This window comes from Balaenoptera borealis (genome assembly GCF_965194805.1).
Source record: "Balaenoptera borealis genome assembly, chromosome: 7".
Taxonomy (NCBI): domain Eukaryota; kingdom Metazoa; phylum Chordata; class Mammalia; order Artiodactyla; family Balaenopteridae; genus Balaenoptera; species Balaenoptera borealis.
The window spans coordinates 120,174,094-120,197,586 of NC_138864.1; the positions used below are offsets into that span (position 1 = coordinate 120,174,094).

The 23,493-nt window shown below is 35.4% G+C and overlaps 1 protein-coding gene and 1 long non-coding RNA gene across 17 annotated transcripts in view; one reads left to right on the forward strand and one right to left on the reverse strand.

Moving 5' to 3' along the window:
- Positions 1-23,493, forward strand: part of LOC309632720 — a 293,593-nt gene that overhangs the window by 223,791 nt on the left and 46,309 nt on the right. The gene's annotated exons all lie outside the window — the stretch shown is intronic.
- Positions 1-23,493, reverse strand: part of LOC309632716 (uncharacterized protein) — a 338,702-nt gene that overhangs the window by 51,108 nt on the left and 264,101 nt on the right. The window contains exon 5 of one of the 14 annotated variants that reach the window (XM_082400509.1): positions 6,418-23,339. The exons of the other annotated variants lie outside the window; for them this stretch is intronic. Within the exon in view, the coding sequence (XP_082256635.1) occupies positions 23,260-23,339 (80 nt within the window). The 3' untranslated portion in view covers positions 6,418-23,259. Of the gene's footprint in view, positions 1-6,417; positions 23,340-23,493 lie in introns of those variants that run through there. 14 annotated transcript variants of the gene reach the window in all.

Here is a 23,493-nt window from a genome sequence, read left to right on the forward strand (position 1 = left end):
GGGAGTCAAGAGATTTTCATATTCCCAATAAATTTTCCTTTGTACTTTTCATAACATTAGAAATTACCAAAAGTTCCCACTAGTAGATATAAAGGCATTTATCTAAAATGATTCAAGTAATAAATGACGTGTCATTCTTAGCACAGAAGAGGTTTTGAAATCCATTTTCTCATGAGTGCTAAGTTAATAAAATCACTTATCCTCATACGAACCTAAGATCAATCCTCTAGACAGTCTAGTCCTTCAATGCGAGAAAGATAACTGACTGTATGGCCCCAGGGATGAATGTGCCTGGCAATAAGGAGTAGTAGACAGGAATAAAGGAAAGAATAAAGGACACAATCACCACAGCCAACTATAGTTCATCTCACCTTGGGAAAGTCATTCCTAGAATTTGGGTGGTTGATACCTCTTTGGCATATCCAAGTGAAGATCTGACCTCATTACATTCTTGCTTAAAATCCTTCAAAGGCTCTTGGATAATGTCAAATGAGTAACAGATAAAATTAAACTCTTTATTGAAATTTTCCTCTCTAGGTTCATTTTATAACAATTTCTTTCTTACAATTTCCTTTGATTTCCTTTATGGTCTACCTGTTTACATTTTAATCTTCATTTCACACTACTCTCTTACATGTATTCTACATTTCTGCCACATCTTGGCAGTTCTCAAATTTTCCATAAGCCAAAGATCACTTGGAAGAAAAGTCATGTTCCACAGGATAAAGAATTGAAAGTGAATTAGACCGAGTTCAAGGAGGAAAACAATTATTTCCTAACCATTTATATAGCTTCAAAGGCCAATGCTAGCAGATTGTATCTGCTCATAGAGCTTCTAAACCATCTGCAGTGAAATCTATTCCATTAGATGGCAATGCAGTAACTCTAGGAATATTTTTTATTAGTTATGATCTTTAAAAGATCAAATGAGGGGACTTCCCTGATGGTGCAGTGGATGAGACTCTGCGCTCCCATTGCAGGGGGCCCGGGTTAAATCCCTGGTCAGGGAACTAGATCCCACATGCATGCTGCAACTAAGTGTTCGCATGTCACAACTAAAGAGCCCGCCTGTTGCAACTAAGGAGCTCACCTGCCACAACAAAGACCCAGCGCAACCAAATAAATTAATTAATTAAAAAAATAAATATTAAAAAGATCAAATGCGAAGTAAAATCAGTACCTAAATATTTAATAATTTGATTAACACTTTGTGTAAGAATCGATATACACATCCTAGTAGGAACTTCACAAGTAAGAGAAACTTACTAATGGAAGATGCTCATCGAGGACAAAGGATTAAAGGCTGTGTCCTGACAGTGGATTGCAGTCACTTAAAGACATTATTAAAAATGTCAAGTTAATAATAATTACTTTTCATACTGACCTAAAATTGTAATTCTTAGGTTTTAAAAAACACATGGTAGATAAACTTAGCAGATGTTAAGTCAATAATGGACAGAAAAAAGCATTTAAAGATGAAGTTATAAAGATACCTATAGAAAGAATTCAGTGCAATTTGGATTCTGGACCTATTCATCTTGAAATCTTTCAGTGAAAATTCTTTAGAAATGAGGAAATGAATTTTATTTATTTGTTCCAAGTTAATTTTCCTTTAATTGCTGCTTATGCTTTAACAACTCTGATTGTGGTTCAGAGATGATGTTATACAATTAAACAAACCACTGGAAACAATCACTTTGTGTTTCTTTTCTGAACATTTGTCTGGAATCCAAATTGGAAATACTCAAAATACTTAGAAGTCTACAGAAATGGGGGAAATATGCCAGTAAGTAATCCCCAGCACTTTCTAACAAAACTCTCATTTTATATGGAAGAACAATGGAAAAATAAGATTTGATTTACAGCAAAATTCCTAAGGGCAATGGTGAAGGTTGAAATTATTTGTAATAAGCACTTTATAAATATGAAAAAATATTTCAACTCACTTTCTAGGAGAACATTTTTCCCATATACTACTAGACTAGCCCTCCTACTGTAAATGATGAGAAAATTAAACCAACAAATGTGTGTATACACATATATACATATAAATATATCAAATGTTTTATATAATAAGACAACAGCTAATGCAAGAACATTATCCTTGAGAGAATGGACATGCACAAAGGCAGTCCCACTTTCAATGCTGTCTTTTCCCTAGGGACAAATTTCTGGCCAGTGTGCAATGCAATGGAGTCCAAACAAATCATGTGGTTCTGCTGACTGGAGAAAGCAAAAATCAGAGTTTGGGGCAGATGAAGCAGCTATAATCTATGAATGAGAGCAATATAGAAGAAAGGAATCTGAAGAAGTCACGAAGAAATTCCTCCAAAGTATTCAGCTAAGATTGCACTGTCTTTACACAGAATGAGACCGTACAGAGTTACCAGAAGTTGGCAGCTATGAGGTTGAGAATGAAGCATAGATACTAGAGGCTGAGACATGCTGGGGACACTGATGTTCTAACACACCCCTAGTACACTGAGCATCTAATAGAGACTCCATCGAAGCCATGCTTTAGGAGTTATGTCCTCATTCGAGAATAAGATTTCTATAGTCCTACCCTAACACAGTCTGAAACCAGGTCTTGATAACATCTATGTAGGATATTGAGTTTGGAGATTGATTCTTGCTAATTTAAAGAGGTTTGGAAAACACACTGGGCTTTCCCCAGGCGTAAAAGACATAAAATCAAATCTATCCAAGTTCAAGTTGATCAGCAAGTGATTGAACTGACTACTACAATAAAAGTCAATGCTTTAGAGGAAGGCAACAGAACCTAGCACCTTCACAATGTATAAGCCACAATATCCAATATAAAACTTTAAAAAATTACCAGTTACTCAAAGAAACATAAAAATGTGTTTCATACTAAAAAAAAATTAAAAAATATAGTCAATAGAAGCCAACCCAGTGATGGCAAAAATCTTGGATTTATCAAATTGTGTCTATTATAAAATATTCAAGTAATTATAAAATATATTAAAAAATATATGGTCTTAATAAGATAGTAGACAATCTGAAAAGAACAATTGGAAACGATAAAAGAGAACCAAGTGGAAATTCTTGCTCTTAAAATTATAATAACTGAAATTAAAAAATTAACTGGATGGCCAATGTACTTATTATACTACAAAGTATAAAATAAAAATCCATGACATAATACTGAAACACCTTTTGATAAAATAATAGCCAAAAATTCAATTGCTAAACATTTGAATATTACATAATAATGTCAGAGTTTGAGTCTTTTTCTTTCAGAGAAGATTTAGCAATTTATATAGTAGAGTGAGAATTATTGATAACACTGGGCATTCTAATATTGGATTAATTATGGGGCATGGAGTGTCGTGGTATAAATAAATCTTACTATATATTTTAAAGCTGTTGTTAATTATAAATGCTAATAGCAAAGTGGCTGAGAATATATTTTAAAAGTAGATATGGGGAAAGAGTATTAAGTTATTGGACCAAGACAAAGTAGTGAAAGATAATCAAGGCAGATGAAAAGTATTTATTTCACAATTTTAGGTCAAAGCTGTATAGTTGAGAACGAAGAAGCAATGGTTTTGTACAGCACTGAGATGGTCTCCAGAGAAGTGATCCAAACTTGTTTTCCTATATGATGTACAAAGACTTCATAAAAATGATTCAACCTCTCTTTGCCATCATCTGTTTTCTGTATTACTCATTTATCTACCACACACACTTGTCAAAGAAACTTAAGAATTCAATGGTTCCTGATGAGATCAGCTTGACCTTTTCATTTCCTTGTATTCAAAGAAAGCTCATATCTTTAAGTGCTTCACTGAGGCAGCAATGCCCTTTAGCAGGTATGAATCACTCATCACCTTGATGGATTTTCAGGGAAGGGCAAGTAACATTCAGAAGTCTCAAAGGCATATTTTCCTCTCCCCCTCACCAACCTTTCAACTTAGGGTTGAAGAATTGCTTTTGGTATATCTCTCTGCTGCTATATAACCAGAAATTGCAGCTGATTCTGTATGCTAATCTGGACATTTTCAAAACAGTTAATTTTCCATAAGGTTTCCATTACTCATTTTTCCAACTGACTGAGTAGCTGTATGTATACCTTCTGGCACTCACTCTGAAAGCTGATCCATTAACTTTGCAAAAGAAAACAAAATACAGTCACTTGTTAATCATCTTATTTAATACTGCTTCAACCAGAAAGTATCCAGTCATCCTGGGAACCAGGCTGCAATCCAATCTTGTTTCCATTTACAATAAGCATCCTTACACCTCTGTTTTAAAGGAAATTTAAACATGGATGAAGCTGATAAGCTTTGTAGTTTGACACTTGGATATTGTCTCCAGTGGACTAACGATGATAAATCATTATTGATTCCCACTAAACTGAACAAAATATGAATATTTCATCAGGGATCAAACATTTTCAATTCACTCAATGACAACATATAAAGATATGGTTCCCATTTTGGGCATCTCATACTTAGCAAAATTAACAAAATCAATAAAATTATACAATCCCCATCACTGGGATGTGAATACTTTATGATATATTTTTTACCTAGAGAATCTTATTATGAATTAAGCAGGTAATTGTAAAAATATATATATTTTTCCTATTTGGACTAGTAATCTAATTGAAGCTACCGATATCTTTTCTCTAAGGCAAAGAGGAAATGTTTAGAATTAAAGTCAGCGTAGTAAGATTACTTTTGGTAATGTTACTGGTATTTTTAAATCTAAGATTCATTAATAAATAATGTTTGGCTCAATCATTACAAAGTGTGAATAAATGTTGAAGCTTTAGCTCTGACATTAGAATCCGATGTGGATTCTAGTATCAATTCTGTTACTTACCAGTTTAGTTACATAATTCTCTGAACCTCAGTTTTCTCCATTTGGAAAACAGAAACCTTGGCTTAAAGAACTAAATTTTTAGTACACTAAAAATTGCAAAGATTTTAAATTATTTTTTAGTCATTTAAAATATTTACTTATTTCAAAATGACTTAAAAATAATAAAGGTTTCTGAAGTTTCTTGTGAAAATAGCCAAGAATATATAAAAAACTTTTAAGGGAGAAATTAATCTACTTCATACTGAAAATATTATAAAACTGTAATAAATAGTATTCATATCAGAATACCAAGAGACATCCCTGACACTTCATAATCCAACATATGGAAGAAATATTCCATAGGTAATGCTAGAATAGATTAACAATGTTTTCAGATTATTTTTACTTTTGAGCGTATTCTTTAAAGAGATCTTAGGTCAAGGTTTAATATGTAAAAGTAAAGGTAGCAGTAGAAGGCCAGGAGACCTGCTAATTTTTGCTGTGTGTGTGTGTGTGTGTGTGTGTTTATTTTCTTTTGTCCCTGCCAGTTCTGAAGCTACTTGGAAGAACACTTAGCTGTTAGAAAAGCACAGTAAAATAATTTCTGGACAAGATACTTGAGAAAGTTTTGGTCAATAAATTACTAACAGTCATGACACAAGTAGAGGTTTGAAATTTGCTTGCACTTCTGTGTTTGCTATTTTGTGTAACTGCATTTTACCCAGAGGAAAACATGCCTCAGAGAACTGAAATTACATCTTTGTATTTAGTTTGCTACCTTAAAAATAATAAATAAATGGAGACATTTTATCAGGTGCGTTTTTGTGCATCGTTCAGGGAACATAATAAGATTTTCTCCATTTTTAATCTGTTAATCAGATGAAATACACTGATTCTATCCACCCTCTGTTTTTGTAATAAACTCCACTGGTGATTATATATTCACTAGATCCAATTTGCTAATATCTATTTAATGAGTTTTATATCTATATCTGTGACAGAAACTGGTCTTTCACTATCTGCCCTTCTAATTCTCTCTTACTTATTGATATAAATATTATTCCTCCTCATAAAATGAGTTGGAAAGGGTTAATTATTTTTTGTCTCTCTTAAACAATTTGTTGAATACTTCTATTCTTCCTTAAATGCTTGGAAGATGAAACTCACGGGTATTATGTTTTCTTTGTGAGAAGTTTCAAATAACATTTTCAGATCATTTAGTAAATAACAGAATACTCATATTTTCTATTTCTGCTTCTATTAACTTCAGGAAGTTATATTTTGTTTAAGGAATTTTTCTATCAAAATCAAATTATCAATTTTTGTATAAAATTATTTGCAATATTTTTAAATTATTTCTTTAATGTTTGTGAAACCTGTAGTGATATCCTCTTTTGTATTTTTGTATTAATATTTTTGTTTTCTCTTTTTTTCTATCAGTTTTGCTAGGAATTAATTAATTTTAAAAATCTTTACAGAGAAGGAGCTTTTAGTTTTTGTGTCCTTATTTATAATTGAATTGATTTTTATTTTATATTTATTATATTCATCCTTTTACTTTCTTTAAATTTTGTCTCTTTTCATTTTAGCTTCCTTTGATAAAAGTTTAATCACTGATTTTTTTGGCCTTTCTTTAATATATGCATTTAAGGCTATACATTTCTCTCTAAGCACTGCATTATCTCTTTCATACAAGTCTTGATATGTCATATCTTAATTATAATTTAGTTCAAATTACTTCCCAACTTTTATTTTGATTTCATCTTTCATTGACTTGTTATGTAGAACTCTCTTATTCAAATTGCAGACTTTGGGGATTTTTCTAGTTATCTTAAAATTATTAAATTCTAGTTATTAAATCCCCTTGTGATTAGGGACATATTTACTCTCAGTGATTTCAATTATTTGAAATTTATTACAGGTTTCTTTATAACCCAACATGTTAATATCAATACAATTTCAAAATCATATTATCTCTGAATACAGATAGTTTTACTTCTTCCTTTCTAACCTGAGTGCCTTTTCTTTATTTCAATTACCTATTTTGGCTAGAACTCCCAGCACTATGATGAATGAGAGTGATGAGAACAGGTACCCTTTTCTTGTTCCTGATCCAGGAGGAAAACATTTAGTCTTATAGCATTAAATATGATGATAGCTGGGGTTTTTCCTAGGTAGACTTAGTGGGTTAAAGAAGTTCTCTTGTATTTCTAGTTTGTATACTTTTTTCATGAAAAAATAGTAGATTTTTGTCAAGTGCTTCAAATAAGGATCTATTGAGATGATCACGTTATTTGTCTTTTTTAATTAATGTGAGGTATTACATTAATTGATTTTCAGATGTTAAAGTAACCTTAGATTCCTGAAATAAACCCAATTGATCATGCTATATAATCCTTTTTGTATGTTGCTGAATTTAGTTAGTTTGAACCAATAGGTCTTTCAGCCTCTGCTGAAGGGCTATGGGTACATATGTTAGGATGAACCTTCATTGCTCTAGTAGTTTACAATTCTGCTTCAGCTTCCACTTCATGTTTCCACAGAGCCTCAAGATAAACCAAAAGTGAGAGATTAGGACCTTCTGAGTCATTTCCTGGGCATGTTCAGAGCCCTGCATGTGCACATGTCTTTCTAGATAACCAGAAATATGTGACAAATATTTAAAGCTTCTGTGAACATCTTATTCCCTAGATTTTCCTTTCAGCCTCATGTTTGCCCCCAAATGGTATTGATACTTTAGTCAGCTGCAGTGTTGAACAATTGCTGCTGATTGTTTTTGGCAAATATCCCGGGGATAGCGCTGTTTGCCTTCAGTGAGCTCTGAGTCAGGTTAAATAAAGACTAACTCTGAGAAGAGGGTTTTTTCAGGGAGCAGCCGGGCATGTCAAATAGTAACAATTCTCTGGGAATGGGGCTTTTAGGGAGCTATAATTACCTATGTGTTAGGCCATATGGTCAATGGTCTAAGTCACTTATGCTCCTTTCTGTTCTTCTTTTTGCTTGCTGTGCCTCAGCATGGCCATCTTTTATTGATGTATCTTCTACTTCACCAGTGCTGTGTCATGCTATAAACAGTCTGCTATTAAAATCATCCATTGAATTACTAATTTCATTTAATGTATTAATCATAATCATTGTAAGCTCCTTATCTTTTTCTATTGTCTATTTTATTCTCTAGGTTATTGATCAGATAGCCATAACTCTTCATATGTTTGTGCTTTTAAAACTTTGTTGATATAGAATTTGCAGACCATAAAATTATCTTAGTTTTTTTTTTTAAATTTCAGCTTTATTGAGGTATAATTGACTTACTTAAACTTTCTGAGTATTAATTTCCTCATTGTAAAACAGGGCAATACATGCATTTCATAGGCATCTGTAAACATCGAATAAGCTAATTTATAAAAACTATTCACAGAACACTAGGTATACAGAGCTCAATAAATAGAAGCTATTATTATGAAATAGCATTATGTTTAGAAATCAGAAGACCCACATTCTAGTGATTTTAGTGTAGATCCTGCATTTAGCAGTTGTTTCCTTGAGCAATAATAGTTATTTGAATTTCAATTTTCTCACCAGTAAAATGGGGAAATAATTTCTGTCCTGCCCTTCCTTCTCATAGCACTGTCCAAAGGATATGAGAATTCTCTATAAGCCATTCAGTGCTAAGGAGATATGAAGAATTTCTAGTTGTCCAGTAGAATTTCTATTTGTCTAGCTTTCAAATCAGTCAAGTGTTTACACTTTAGGAGTGCTGGGAATAGGCCTGAGGGAGGCAAGTGACAAAACTGGAAAATGAAGCTTTTTAGACCCAAACTTATCAGATTTAAGGTTCATCTCTGCAATACTTTGTTTCCCTTACTTTCTTTTGAAGGGATCTGAATGAATCAAGATATTAATGCAAGGAGAAGCAACTGATTCCTGAGGACATGGGCTATCTTGCCAGGATACCTGATCCACTGTAGATGCTAAAAATTTAGCCTTTGATAGATTGAGAATGCATGGCCAGCATAATCCACGGGAAGAGGAATGCTTCTCTTCCAAATTGTAACGATGTATCCTCAGTTCTCCATGACTCGGGAAGAGGCAGGTTGAATGGGAAAAGGGAAGTGAGGAGGAAGAAAACCTGAGGGAAATAGAATGATGCATGAAGAGGAAGAGAAACTCTTAAAAATGAGAACAGGAAACACCACCCTCAAATTAAATTTGTTGGCATGAAAAGATGCTGGAGGGAAGGGGTGTTGGAGGGAAGGGATGCTGCCTTTGGACCAATCAAAAAACATTTGCTAATGAAGAAACTAGGGCAGAGGGGTAAAATGACTAACTCAGGGTTACTTCTAAGAGCTGACACTTTAGCAGTCACTGGTGATTTTCTGTGGTGTTTAAAAAATAACAAAATCTTGATGTTATCTTTGACATCTCTCCCTCTGTCTCTCACACTCAAATTCATCCATAAACAACTTCTTTTGAACGTATTTTAAAATATACACAGAACCTGACCACCCCTCATCATCTGTACCACTACCATCCTAGGCAAGCCACCCTCATCTCTCTCCTGCATTAGTGAATGGTCTCATGCTTTCCCCTTGCCCCCCAGCAGAGTGATCTCTGTAAAAACTGTAGATCATATTACCTCTCTGTTCAACACATTCACTGGCTTCCTATCTTAGAGTAAAATTCAAAGAGCTAACCATCACCTAGGAAGCCCTGAATAAACCTACCTCCCCTATGCTTCTTTCATTTCATAACCCACCATTACCCCCTCACCCAGCTCATTCCATCCAGCCACAATATCTCTGATATTCCTTTGACAAAAGCAGCATGCTCCTACCTTGGGACCTTTGTACTTAGTGGTTCCCTCTGCCAGAAACACTCTTCCCTCAGATATCCACATGGCTCACTTCTCACTCCTTCAGGTCTACTCCAGGGTCAGCTTATCAGACCACCTTCCCAACCAGCTTCGTTAATTAGTGCACACACGCTCAGCCCTGCAGTCCTCTACTTCAGCAGTCCCCAGACTTTTTGACACAAGGGACTGGTTTCGTGGAAGACAATTTTTCCATGGACTGACAGGGTGCGGGGGGAAGCGGATGGTTTCGGGATGATTCAAGCGCATTACATTTATTGTGCACTTGATTTCTATTATTATTAAATTGTAATATAATAATGAAATAATTATACAACTCACCATAATTCAGAATCAGTGGGAGCCCTGAGCTTGTTTTCTCTTGTATCTTAGTTTTTAGTAATTTGGCAGGCACAAAAGAAGTGTAGAGGCTGCAAATGGTGATATATTCATTACCAGAGAGGATTCTCCTTTTTCTCAGTTAGGTTTGGGGATGGTCACCTCTATCCAATCTAGGATGAAGCTCATTAAGAGTAGGGTAAAATTTTCAGAAAATTTAGCTACTTTTGGTTAACCACATTACACCATAACTCTGTAGTCCTTCAAGACTTTTAATTGAGCATCTCATGGAATTTTGGCTATACTGAAAGACTATGAGGATTTAATTCTTCCGAAGATAACTTTTCTAAGGTTTTCTCTTTAGCATCTGCCCAATAATGCTTCACAATTTGGTAAGGGTCTTGAGAGAAATTTCCTCCTTGGTTTTGAGGGGTCCTCCATCCTCTGACCTTATCATACTAGCACACACCCAAGTCAAAATGTTTGTTGGTTTCTCTATCCTACAGCAGCTACCTTCTGCCACTGGACTTGAACCTCCATCAGAGCCCTAAATCAGAGCTTCTACGTAGTATTTGCAATCAGAGCTCCTACATAGTATTTGCTGTACGTTCTAGTGTGAATTCATCACTCATTTCAGTACCTTCATCTCTGGCCTATTTTGCTTCTGCTTAGATCCAATTTATATCTGACAGGGGTAGGCCCTAAACTCCTAAGCAGTGAAAATCTAAGGGAGATCTCACTTTCCTTTTCAGAGCTTTCCTCCTAAGTCCTTACCCATGGCACTCAGCCTGACAATTCAGCCAGGGCTGTGTAGAGGAAACCAGGATTATATAATCAGTCCTCAAAATGGTCACATTTTGTCATTCCAGACCCTCATACCAGTTAAAAGCTCTGCAAGTTTTTCTTTCTCTAGCAACAGTCCACTGTCTGATCCTAAGCCTATGCCCCAAATTGGCAAATGCGTTCATTCTAAAATGCAGCTGCTTATCCATCAACTCACTTCTGAATGTTTATCTCCTCTGTGGAATTTTATTTCATCTAGTCTTCTTAGCTTCCACAGATCTCTAATGTCTTTATTTATTCATTTTTTTGACACACAATAAACTGAATTTATTTAAAGAGTAAAATTTGTTAAATTTTGACATAATGGATATACCCATGAAACTGTCACCACAATCAAGACAGTGAATATATCACTATATAATCCTCATGCTTTTTTGGTAATTCCTCCCCCTCTCTCCTTCCTGTCTCCCACCCCAGGAACCCCTGACCTACTTTCTGTATCAAATGTCTTTAAAATATAATTTATAATTTGTTTTTTTTGTTGTTCTCAGTATTAAAAAAGATAAAACTTCCAAAGAAAAAAACTGCACAGCCACAGAAGAAATGTAAATATCATACTCAGTTGAGAAAATGATAAATCTCTTTATAAAAAGGAAAATGCAAATCAGTCAATAAGGTATCATCCTTCATCTGTTAAACTAGAAAGTAGAATTAAAGGGAAAGAATGTTTTCTGCTGTTACATGTCAGAATCTGTCAACATTTTCTTAAAAAATAATAAAGTAGTATGTTTTAAGAGGCTACGTGGGTTCATACTCTTTAAGCGAGTTTTTCTCTCTCTAAAATATGTGGGAGGTAATTTGATAAAAGTAAAAATTTTACAAGAATTTTCATTATATAGTTAATTAAAATAGGGGAAAATTGACAAAAACCTCAATGTATAAAAGAGGAGAGTGTTTAAATAAGTTATGCACATTTATAAAGGATTATTATATTATTAAATTGGTGTTTTCAAGATATTCGTAATGTCATGGAAAAATATTTTCAGCAAAATGTTTATTTTAAAACAGGTTACCTAATTACCCCAATAATAATTTCAGTAATAAAATGCAATAGCTTTGTAAATCTAAAATCTACTGCCTGTAGAAAATAATGAGCTGTAAGTAAGCTCATATATTAAGTGTTTTCTTCTCTATCATGAGATTATGGATTATTCTTTATACTTTTTTCTAATTTTTAAGTTTTCTACAATAAGTATGTGTTGCTCTTGAAATATGAAAAACAGTAAGGAATTACTTTAAAATGATTTGTAAGATTTTGATATAAATAATTAAGTCTAGGATGTGTATAAAAGGCCAAATATATGTATTTATGTCTAATATCCTTTTTTAATTGACATAACATTGGTTTATAACATTATATAAGTTTCATGTGTACAACATTATATTTTGACTTCTGTATACACTACAGTGGTTCACCACCAAATGTTTAGTTTCCATCTGTCACCTTATAGTTGACTCCCTTTACCCATTTTGTCCTTCTCCCACACCCCTTCTTTTCTGGTAATCACTACTCTGCTCTCTGTACCTATATGTTTGTTTTTATTTGGTTTGGTTTGGTTTGTTTGTTTGTTTGTTTTGTTTGTTTTTATATTCTACATATGAGTGAAATCATACAGTATTTGTCTATCCCCATCTGATTTATTTCATTTAGTGGAATACTCTCAATGTCCATCCATGTTGTAGCAAATGGCAACATTTCATCTTTTTTTATGGATGAGTAGTATTCCATCGTTTATATCCATTCATCTGTCGATGGGCACTTAGATTGTTTCCATATCTTTGCTATTGTAAATAATGCCGCATTGAACATAGGGATGCATATACCTTTTCGAATTAGTGTTTTCATATTTTTCAAATAAATACCCAGAAGTAGAATATCTGGATCATAGGGTTGTTCTATTTTTAATGTTTAAAGGGATCTCCTTACTATTTTCCATACAGGCTGTACTAATTTACATTCCCACCAACAGTGTATGAGGATTCCCTTTTCTCCACATCCTCTCCAATACTTGTAATTCCTTGCCGTTTTTATAACAGCCATTCTAACAGGCATGAGGTGATGTCTCACTGTGGTTTTGATTTTCATTTCCCTAGTAATTAGTGATATTGAACATCTTTTCATGTGCCTGTTGCCATCTGTATGTCTTCTTTGAAAAGAATCTCTATTCAGCTCCTCTGCCCATTTTTTAATCGGGTTGTTTTCTGTTGTTGTTGTTATGGATTTGTATGAGGTTTTTATACATTTTGGATATTGCTCCCTTATCAGCTATATGATGTGCAGTATCTTCTCCCATTCTGTAGGTTGTCTTTCCTTTTTGTTGATGGTCTCCTTTGCTGTACAGAAGCTTTTTAATTTGATATAGTCCCATTTGTTTTATTTTCTTTGGTTTCCCTTGCCTGAGGAGACCTATCTGGAAAGATGTTAAGACTGACATCAAAGAGCATATGACCTATGTTTTCCACTAGGAATTTTATGGATTCACATCTTACATTCAAGTCTTTACTCTGTTTTGAGTTGATTTTTTGTGTATGGTGTAAAATAGTGGTCTAGTGTCATTCTTTTGCATGTGCCTGTCCAGTTTTTCCGGCAACATTTATTGAAGAGACTATTTCTCCATTGTATGTTCTTTGCTCCTATGTTTTAAATTAATTGTCCATAAAAGTGTGAGTTTAATTCTGGGCCCTCAATTCTGTTCCATTGATCTGTGTGTCTATTTTTTGCCTGTACCAAGATGTTTTGATTATTATAGCTTTGTAGTGCATCTTGAAATCACAAAGTATGATACCTCCAGCTTTGTTCATTTTTCTCAGAATTGCTTTGGCTATTTGGGGTCTTCTGTGATCCCCTATAAATTTTAATGTTTTTGTTGGTTTTCTGTGAAAAATGTCACTGGGATTTCAATAGGGATTGTGTTGAATCTGTACATTGCTTTAGGTAATACAGACATTTTAACAATGTTAATTCTTCAAGTCCATGAGCATAGAATATCTTTGCATTTCTTTGTTTCTTCTTCAATTTCTTTGAACAATATCTTATATAGTTTTCAGCACACAGGGTTTTCACCTCCTTAGTTAATACAATTTATAGGTATTTTACTGTTTTGATGCAGCTGTAAATGGAATTGTTTTCTTAATTTCTCTTTCTCCTAGCTCACTGTTAGTGTATAGAAACACTATTTTACATATTGATTTTGTATTCTGCAACTTTACTGTATTTGTCTATTATTTCTAATAGTTTTCTGGTGGATTCTTTAGGTATTTCATATATAAAATCATGTTACCTGCAAATAGTCACAATTATACTTCCCCCTTTTCAATTTGGATGTCTTTTATTTATTTTTCTTGCCTGATTGTTCTGGCTAGGATTTCCAATACTACGTTGAATAAGAGTGGTAAACGTGGACATCCTTGTCTTAGCCCTGATCTTAGAGGAATAGCTTTCATTTTTTTCACCCTTGATTTTGATGGTAGCTGTGACTTTATATGTGGCCTTTATTATGTTGAGGTACATTCCTTCTATACCCATTCTATTGAGAGTTATTGTTTTGAATCATAAATGGGTATTCAATCTTGTCAAATGCTTTTTCCGCATCTATTGAGATGATCATATGGTTTTTTTATCCTTCATTTTTTTAATGTGGTGTATCATGTTGATTAATTTGTGGATGTTGAACCATGCTTGCATCTTGGAATAAATCCTATTTGATCATGGTGTATGATCCTTTTAATGTATGGTTGTATTTGGTTTGCTAACATTTTGTTGAGAATTTTTGCATCTATGTTCAGCAGAGATATTGGCCTGTAATTTTCAAGGTGTCTGTCTGGTTTTGGTATCAGGGTAATTTTGGCCTCATAAAATGAGGGGGGAAGCATTCCCTCCTCTTCAATTTTTTTGGAAGAATTTAAGAAGGATAGGTATTCAATCTTCTTTGAATGTTTGGTAGAATTCACCTGTGAAGCTGTTGGATCCTGGACTTTTGTTTTGGGGGAGGTTTTATTTTATTACATTTTTATTTCTGTTTTTTTTTTAAACATCTTTATTAGAGTATAATTGCTTTACAATGGTGTGTCAGTTTCTGCTGTATAACAAAGTGAATCAGCTATATGTTTACATACATCCCCATATCTCCTCCCTCTTGCGTCTCCCTCACACCCTCCCTATCCCAACCTCTAGGTGGTCACAAAGCACCGAGCTGATCTCCCTGTGCTATGCAGCTGCTTCCCACTAGCTATCTATTTTACATTTAGTAGTGTATATATGTCCATGCTACTCTCTCACTTCATCCCAGCTTACCCTTCCCCTCCCGTGTTCTCACGTCCATTCTCTTAAGTCTGTGTCTTTCTTCCTGTCCTGCCGCTAGGTTTTCAGAACTTTTTTTTTTTTAAGATTCCATATATATGTGTTAGCATATGGTATTTGTTTTTCTCTTTCTGACTTACTTCACTCTGTATGACAGTCTCTAGGTCCATCCACCTCACTACAAATAAATCAATTTCGTTTCCTTCTATGGCTGAGTAATATTCCATTGTATATATGTGCCACAGCTTCATTATCCATTCATCTGTCGATGGACACTTAGGCTGCTTCCATGTCCTGGCTATTGTAAATAGAGCTGCAATGAACTTTGTGGTACATGACTCTTTTTGAATTATGGCTTTCTCAGGGCATATGCCCAGTAGTCGGATTGCTGGGTCATATGGTAGTTCTGTTTTTAGTGTTTTAAGGAACCTCCATATTGTTCTCCATAGTGGCTGTATCAATTTACATTCCCACCAAAAGTGCAAGAGGGTTCCCTTTTCCCCACACCCTCTCCAGCATTTATTGTTTGCAGATTTTTTGATGATGGCTATTCTGACTGGTGTGAGGTGACACCTCATTGTAGTTATGATTCTGTTAGCTACTATTTTGTTGAGGATTTTTGCATCTATGTTCATCAGTGATATTGGCCTGTAGTTTTCTTTTTTTGTGGCATGTTTGTCTGGTTTTGGTATCAGGGTGATGGTGGCTTCATAGAATGAGTTTGGGAGTGTTCCTCCCTCTGCTATATTTTGGAAGAGTTTGAGAAGGATAGGCATTAGCTCTTCTCTAAATGTTTGATAGAATTCGCCTGTTAAGCCATCTGGTCCTGGGCTTTTGTTTGTTGGAAGATTTTAAATCACAGCCTCAATTTCAGTGCTTGTGATTGGTCTGTTTATATTTTCTATTTCTTCCTGGTTGAGTCTCGGAAGGTTGTGCTTTTCTAGAGGTTGTCCATTTCTTCCAGGCTGTCCAATTTATTGGCATATAGTTGCTTGTATTAATCTCTCATGATCCTTTGTATTTCTGCTGTGTCATTTGTTACTTCTCCTTTTCCATTTCTAATTCTATTGATTTGAGTCTTCTCCCTTTTTTTCTTGATGAGTCTGGCTAATGGTTTATCAATTTTATCTTCTCAAAGGACCAGCTTTTGGTTTTATTGATCTTTGTTTTCGTTGCCTTAATTTCTTTTTCATGTATTTCTGATCTGATCTTTATGATTTCTTTCCTTCTGCTAACTTTGGGTGTTATCTGTTCTTCTTTCTCTAATTGCATTAGGTGTAAATTTAGGTTGTTTATTTGAGGCGTTTCTTGTTTCTTGAGGTAGGATTCTATTGCTATAAACTTCCCTCTTAGAACTACTTTTGCTGCATCCCATAGGTTTTGGGTCATCGTGTTTTCATTGTCATTTGTTTCTAGGTATTTTTTGATTTCCTCTTTGATTTCTTCAGTGATCTCTTGGTTATTTAGTAGTATATTGTTTAGCCTCCATGTGTTTGTATTTTTTACAGATTTTTTCCTGTAATTGATATCTAGTCTCATAGCATTGTGATCAGAAAAGATAATTGATATGATTTCAATTTTCTTAAATTTACCAAGGCTTGATTTGTGACCCAAGATATGATCTATCTTGGAGAATGTTCCATGAGCACTTGAGAAGAAAGTGTATTCTGTTGTTTCTAGATGGAATGTCCTATAAATATCAATTAAGTCCATCTTGTTTAATGTATCATTCAAAGCTTGTGTTTCCTTATTTATTTTCATTTTGGATGATCAGTCCATTAGTGAAACTGGGGTGTTAAAGTCCCTTACTATGATTGCATTACTGTCAATTTCCCCTTTTATGGCTGTTAGCATTTGCCTTGTGTATTGAGGTGCTCCTATGTTGGGTGCATAAATATTTACAATTGTTATATCTTCTTCTTGGATGGATCCCTTGAGCATTATGTAGTGTCCTTCTTTGTCTCTTGTAATAGTCTTTATTTTAAAGTCTATTTTACCTGATATGAGAATTGGTACTCCAGCTTTCTTTTGATTTCCATTTGCATGGAATATCTTTTCCCATTCCCTCACTTTCAGTCTGTATGTGTCCCTAGGTCTGAAGTGGGTCTCTTGTAGACAGCATATAAACAGGTCTTGTTTTTGTATCCATTCAGCCAGTCTATGTCTTTTGGTTGGAGCATTTAATCCATTTATATTTAAGGTAGTTATCGATATGTATGTTCCTATTACCATTTTCTTAATTGTTTTGGGTGTGTTATTGTAAGTCCTTTCCTTCTCTTGTATTTCCTGCCTAGAAAAGTTCTTTTAGCATTTGTTGTAAAGCTGGTTTGGTGGTGCTGAATTCTCTTACCTTTTGCTTGTCTGTAAACATTTTAATTCCTCCATCGAATCTGAATGAGATCCTTCCTGGGTAGAGGAATCTTGCTTGTAGTTTGTTCCCTTTCATCACTTTAAATATGTCCTGCCACTCCTTTCTGGCTTGCAGAGTTTCTGCTGAAAGATCAGCTGTTAACCTTATGGGGATTCCCTTGTATGTTATTTATTGTTTTTCCCTTGCTGCTTAAATATTTTTTCTTTCTATTTAATTTTTGATAGTTTGATTAATATGTGTCTTGGTGTGTTTCTCCTTGGATTTATCCTGTATGGGACTCCCTGTGCTTCCTGAACTTGACTGACTATTTCCTTTCCCATATTAGGGAAGTTTTCAACTATAATCTCTTCAAATATTTTCTCAGTCCCTTTCTTTCTCTTTTCTTCTGGGACCCCTATAAGTCAAATATTGGGGCATTTAATGTTGTCCCAGATGTCTCTGAGATTGTCCTAATTCTTTTCATTCTTTTTTCTTTATTCTGCTCTGTGGTAGTTATTTCCACTATTTTATCTTCCAGGTCACTTATCTGTTCTTCTGCCTCAGTTCTTCTGCTATTGATTCCTTCTAGAGAATTTTTAATTTCATTTATTTTCTTGTTCATCATTGTTTGTTTACTCTTTAGTTCTTCTAGGTCCTTGCTAAATGTTTCTTTTATTTTCTCCATTCTGTTTCCAAGATTTTGGATCATCTTTACTATCACAACTCTGAATTCTTTTTCAGGTAGACTGCCTATTTCCTCTTCATTTTTTTGGTCTGGTGGTTGTTTACCTTGCTCCTTCCTCTGTTGTGTATTTCTCTGTCTTCTCATTTTGCTTAACTTACCTTGTTTGTGGTCTCCATTTCGCAGCCTGCAGGTTTGTAGTACCCGTTGTTTTTGATGTCTGCTCCCAGTGGGTAAGGTTGGTTCAGTGTGTTGTGTAGGCTTCTTGGTGGAGGGGACTGGTGCCTGTGTTCTGGTCGATGAGGTTGGATCTTGTCTTTCTGGTGGGCAGGACCATGTCCGGTGGTGCGTTTGGGGATGTCTGTGAACTTATTATGATTTTAGGCAGCCTCTCTGCTAATGGGTGGGTTTGTGTTCCTGTCTTGCTAGTTGTTTGGCATAGGGTGTCCAGCTCTGTAGCTTACTGGTTGTTGAGGGGATATGGGTCTTAGCTTTGAGATGGAGATCTCTGCAAGAGCATTCATCATTTAATATTACGTGGGGCCTGGGGGTCTCTGGTGGACCAATGTTCTGAACTTGACTCCCACCTCAGAAGCTCAGGCCTGACACCCGGCCAGAGCACCAAGACCCTGTCAGCCACATGGCTCAGAAGAAAAGGGAAAGAAAGAAAGAGAGAAAGAGAGAGAAAGAAAGAAAGGAAGGAAGGAAGAAAAAATAAACAAAATAAAATATAGTTATTAAAATAGAAAAAAATTATTAAAAATTTAAAAAAAGTAATAAAAAGAAAAGAAAGAAGAGAGCAACCAAACCAAAAAACAAATCCACCAATGATCACAAGCGCTAAAAACTATACTAAAAACAAACAAACAAACAAAAAAACGGACAGTGAGAACCCTAGGACAAATGGCAAAAGCAAAGCTATACAGACAAAATCACACAAAGAAGCATACACATACATCCTCACAAAAAGAGGGAAAGGAAAAAAAAATATATATATATATAAAATAAAAAAGGAAGAGAGCAACCAAATCAATAAACAAATCTACCAATGATAATAAGCTCTAAATACGAAACTAAGATAAACAGAAAACCAGAAACAAATTAGATGTAGAAAGCAAACCCCAAGTCTACAGTTGCTCACAAAGTCCACCGCCTCAATTTTGGGATGATTCATTAGGTATTCCACAGATACAGGGTACATCAAGTTGATTGTGGAGATTTAATCCACTGCTCCTGAGGCTGCTGGGAGAGATTTCCCTTTCTCTTCTCTGTTCGCACAGCTCCTGGGGTTCAGCTTTGGATTTGGCCCTGCCTCTGTGTGTAGGTCTCCTGAGGGCATCTGTTCCCCACCCAGACAGGACGGGGTTACAGTAGCAGCTGATTAGGGAGCTCTGGCTCACTCAGGCTGGGGGGAGGGAGGGGCATGGAATGCAGGGCGAGCCTGAGGCAGCAGAGGCTGGCGTGACATTGCACCAGACTAAGACACACCATGTGTTCTCCCAGGGGCATTGTCCCTGGATCACGGGACCCTGGCAGTGGCCAGCTGCACAGGCTCCCCGGAGGGGAGGTGTGGAGAGTGACCTGTGCTTGCACACAGGATTCTTGGTGGCTGCAGCAGCAGCCTTAACGTTTCATGTCCGTCTCTGGTGTCCACGCTGATAGCCGTGGCTTGTGCCCATCTCTGGAGCTCGTTTAGGCAGTGCTCTGAATCCCCTCTTGCACCCCGAAACAATCGTCTCTTACCTCTTTGGCAGGTCCAGTGTTTTTCCCAAACTCCCTTTGGGGAAGTTTTAGATTTCAGTTTTAATCTCCTTACTAGTGATCATTCTGTTCAGATTTTCTATTTCTTTATGATTCAGTCTTGGAAAGATGTATGATTCTAAAAATATATCCATTTCTTTTGGTTGTCCAACTTTTGTGAATAGCTGTTCATAATGTTCTCTTATAATTCGTTGTATTTCTCTGGTATACATTGTAATTTCTCCTCTTTTGTTTCTGATTTTATTTTTCTGAGCTTTCATTTTTTTTTGGAAGTCTAGCTAAAGGTCTGTCAATTTTGTTTATCTTTTCAAACAATCAGCTCTTAGTTTTATTGATCTCTTCTATTGTCTTTTTAGTCACTATTTTATTTATTTTCACTCTGATTATTATTGTGTCCTTTCTACTATAGGTTTCATTTCTTCTTTTTCTAGTTCCTTAAGGTGTAAGTTTAGATTGTTTATTTGATATTTTTCTTGTTTCTTGAGATGGAATTGTATTGCTATAAACTCCCCTCTTAGTACTGCTTTTGCTGCATTCCATTGACTTTGGTATGTCATATTTTCATTTCTCTTCAGGTATTTTTTAAATTTCTCTTTTGATTTCATCATTGATCTGACAGTTGTTCAGTAGCATGTTGGTTAGTTTCCATATATTTGTGATTTTTCCAGCTTTCTTCTTGAAGTTGATTTCTGGTTTCATACATTTGTGGTTGGAAAAGATGCTTGATATGCTTTCAATCTTTTTAAATTTATTGAGACTAGTTTTGTGTCACAACATATGGTCTTTCCTTGAAAATGTTTCATGTGTACTTGAGAAGTAAGTGTATTCTGGTGCTTTTGGATGAAATGCTCTATATCAATCTATTAAGTTCGTCTGGTCTAATGTTTTATCTAAGGCTGCTGTTTCCTTGTTGACTTTCTGTCTGGATGATCTGTCCATTGATGTCAGTGGGGTTATTAAAGTCCCCTTTTTTAATTTGTGTGCTGTCTATTTCTCCTTGTAAGTCTGTTAATACTTGATTTATATATTTTGGTGTTCCTATATTAGATGCATATATGTTAACTGTTATGTCTTCTTGATGAATTGTCCCCTTTATATAATGTTCATCTTTGTCTCATGTTACATTTTTGGTTTGAAGCATATTTTTTTCTGATATGAGTGTAACTACACCCACTTTCTGTTGGCTGTCATTTTCTTGGAGTATCATCTTCTATCTCTTCATTTTGAGCCGATGTTTGTCTCTAGGGCTGAGATAAGTCTCCTGAAAGTAGCACATAGTTGGGTCTTGTATTTTAATCCATCCAGCCACTCTGTATCTTGTGATTGGTGAATTCAGTTCATTTACAGTTAGGGTAATTATTGATAGATGAGGGCTTTGTATTGCCATTTTGTCTTTTGCCTTCTGGTTTCCCTATATCTCCATTGTTTCTTATTCCTTGTGTTTCTATCTGCCATTTTAGTTTGGTGGTTTTTTATGACGTTTTTCTATTTCCTCTTTTTTATGTTTCATGTCTCTGCTCTAGATTTATGTTTTGTGGTTACCATGAGCTTTGTATAACATGTCTCATAAATAACATAGTCTTTCTGCTGATAGCATCGTATCTTCATTTACACATATGGGTTCCATCCTTTTCCTCTTCCCCTTTTATGTTTTTGTTGTCGCAAATTATCCCATTTTACGTTGTGAGTTTGCTACCAAATTCTCATAGCTATTGTTATGTTTCCTGCTTTTTCTCCTTTATGCTATAATTAAGTATTTAACCTATTCTGATCAGAGCTGCAATTTTCTGATTTTATCTATCATCTTACTCAGTTTGTGTACTGTACTTTTGCCTTTTCATTTCAAGTAGAAGAGCTCCTTTCAACATTTCTTGTAAGGCAGGTCTAGTGTTGATGAATGCCCACAGCTTTTGTTTGCCTGGGAAAGCCTTTGTTTCTTCTTCGTATCTTAAATATAACTTTTCTGGATAGAACATTCTTGGCTGAAGTTCTTATTTTTCAATAATATTTTGAGTATGTCATTCTATTTTCTCCTGGCCAGTAGGATTTCTGGTGATAAATCTGCTGATAGCTTAATGGGGGTTCATTTGTAGGTTACCATCCTGTTTTCCCTGGCTGTCTTTAAAATTCTTTCTTTGCCATTGACTTTTGATAGTTTTAATACAGTGTGCCTTGGAGAAGGTCTCTTTGTGTTGAGGTAATTAACTGTCCTTTTAGCTTCTTGGACTTATATATCCAGTTCCTTCCCTGGGTTTGTGATGTTCTCAGCTATTATTTATTTAAATGAACTTTGTGCTCCCTTCTCCCTCTCTTCTCCTTCTGGGATGCCAGTTATCTTTATGTTGCCCTTCCTAAAGAAGTCAGCTAGTTCTTGTAGAATCCCTTCATTTAAAAAAAATTAGTTCTCTCTACTTTTCTACCTCTTTTATTTCTAGATTTCTATCTTCAATCTCACTAGCTCTCTCTTCCATATTACCTACACTAATACTTTATAATGCATTCTTCATATCATTTATTGAGTTCTTCAGATCCAGACTTTGTGTGGTTCTTTTTCAGAGTTTCAGTCTCTGTGGTAAAGTATTCCCTCTGTTCACGAATTTTATTGCTGGGCTCATTGAACTTCCCTTCTGATTTTTCTTGTAGCTCATTGAGTTACTTCATGACAGCTATCTGAGTTATATTGAAATATTCCATGACTTTAATTTTGGTTTCTGGAGGTTTGTCATTTCTCTTTTGTGATGCCATGTCACCATGGTTTTTTGTGGTGATTTATGTGTTGTTCCTCTGCCAGAGCATTTAAAATAGAGAATGCTTTTCTTCTTTAGGTGAAGCTATTTTTTTGGCTTGATTCTAATAATTCAACAGATTAGTAATCAGAGGACTTTATTTTGTTTTTCAGTAGGTGATGGTATAGCATTAGCTTTTGGTTTCTCTTACCTGGCCTGTGTCCAGCTCTATTTGAGAATTGGCAATTTCCACCCTCCATGGCCTCTGCCAGAGACACTGCCAAGTGCCTTTGTTGTCAATGCTTGTGCCTCTGGGGTCACTGCTGCCAGTATCACTGCTGTTGTTGGCATCACTGCCTGGGGCACCAGGATGGTGGGTGCCTCTACCACCTCTGGGTTTGGATTCACAGGTACCACCCCTGTGGGAGGTTGGGCTGGAGTCACATGCCCTGCCTCCTCTGCTACTGTTGGGTTCTCTGGGGCTGCAAGCTCAGCTGCGGTGGCTTGGGGGCCAGGATTACAGGCACTGCCTCAGTTGTTCTCCAGACTTTACCTCCTCTATGTCCTCCAGTCTACCCACCTTTAGATATACAAATGTGGGGAACTCTCTGGCTTCCCGGTGTGTTGGGTAGAGGAACCTTCATTGAGTTGTGGGTGTTCTCCTGGTTGTGGATTGAAAGGGAGAAACAAAGGGAAGGATTCATGCTGATATTGCCTTTGGTCTAATACCTTTTGTAGGGATCTTAGAGCTAAAAAAATATGCAACTGACAGAGAAATGAGATATATTTTTAATATCATATACAGATTTTTATTTC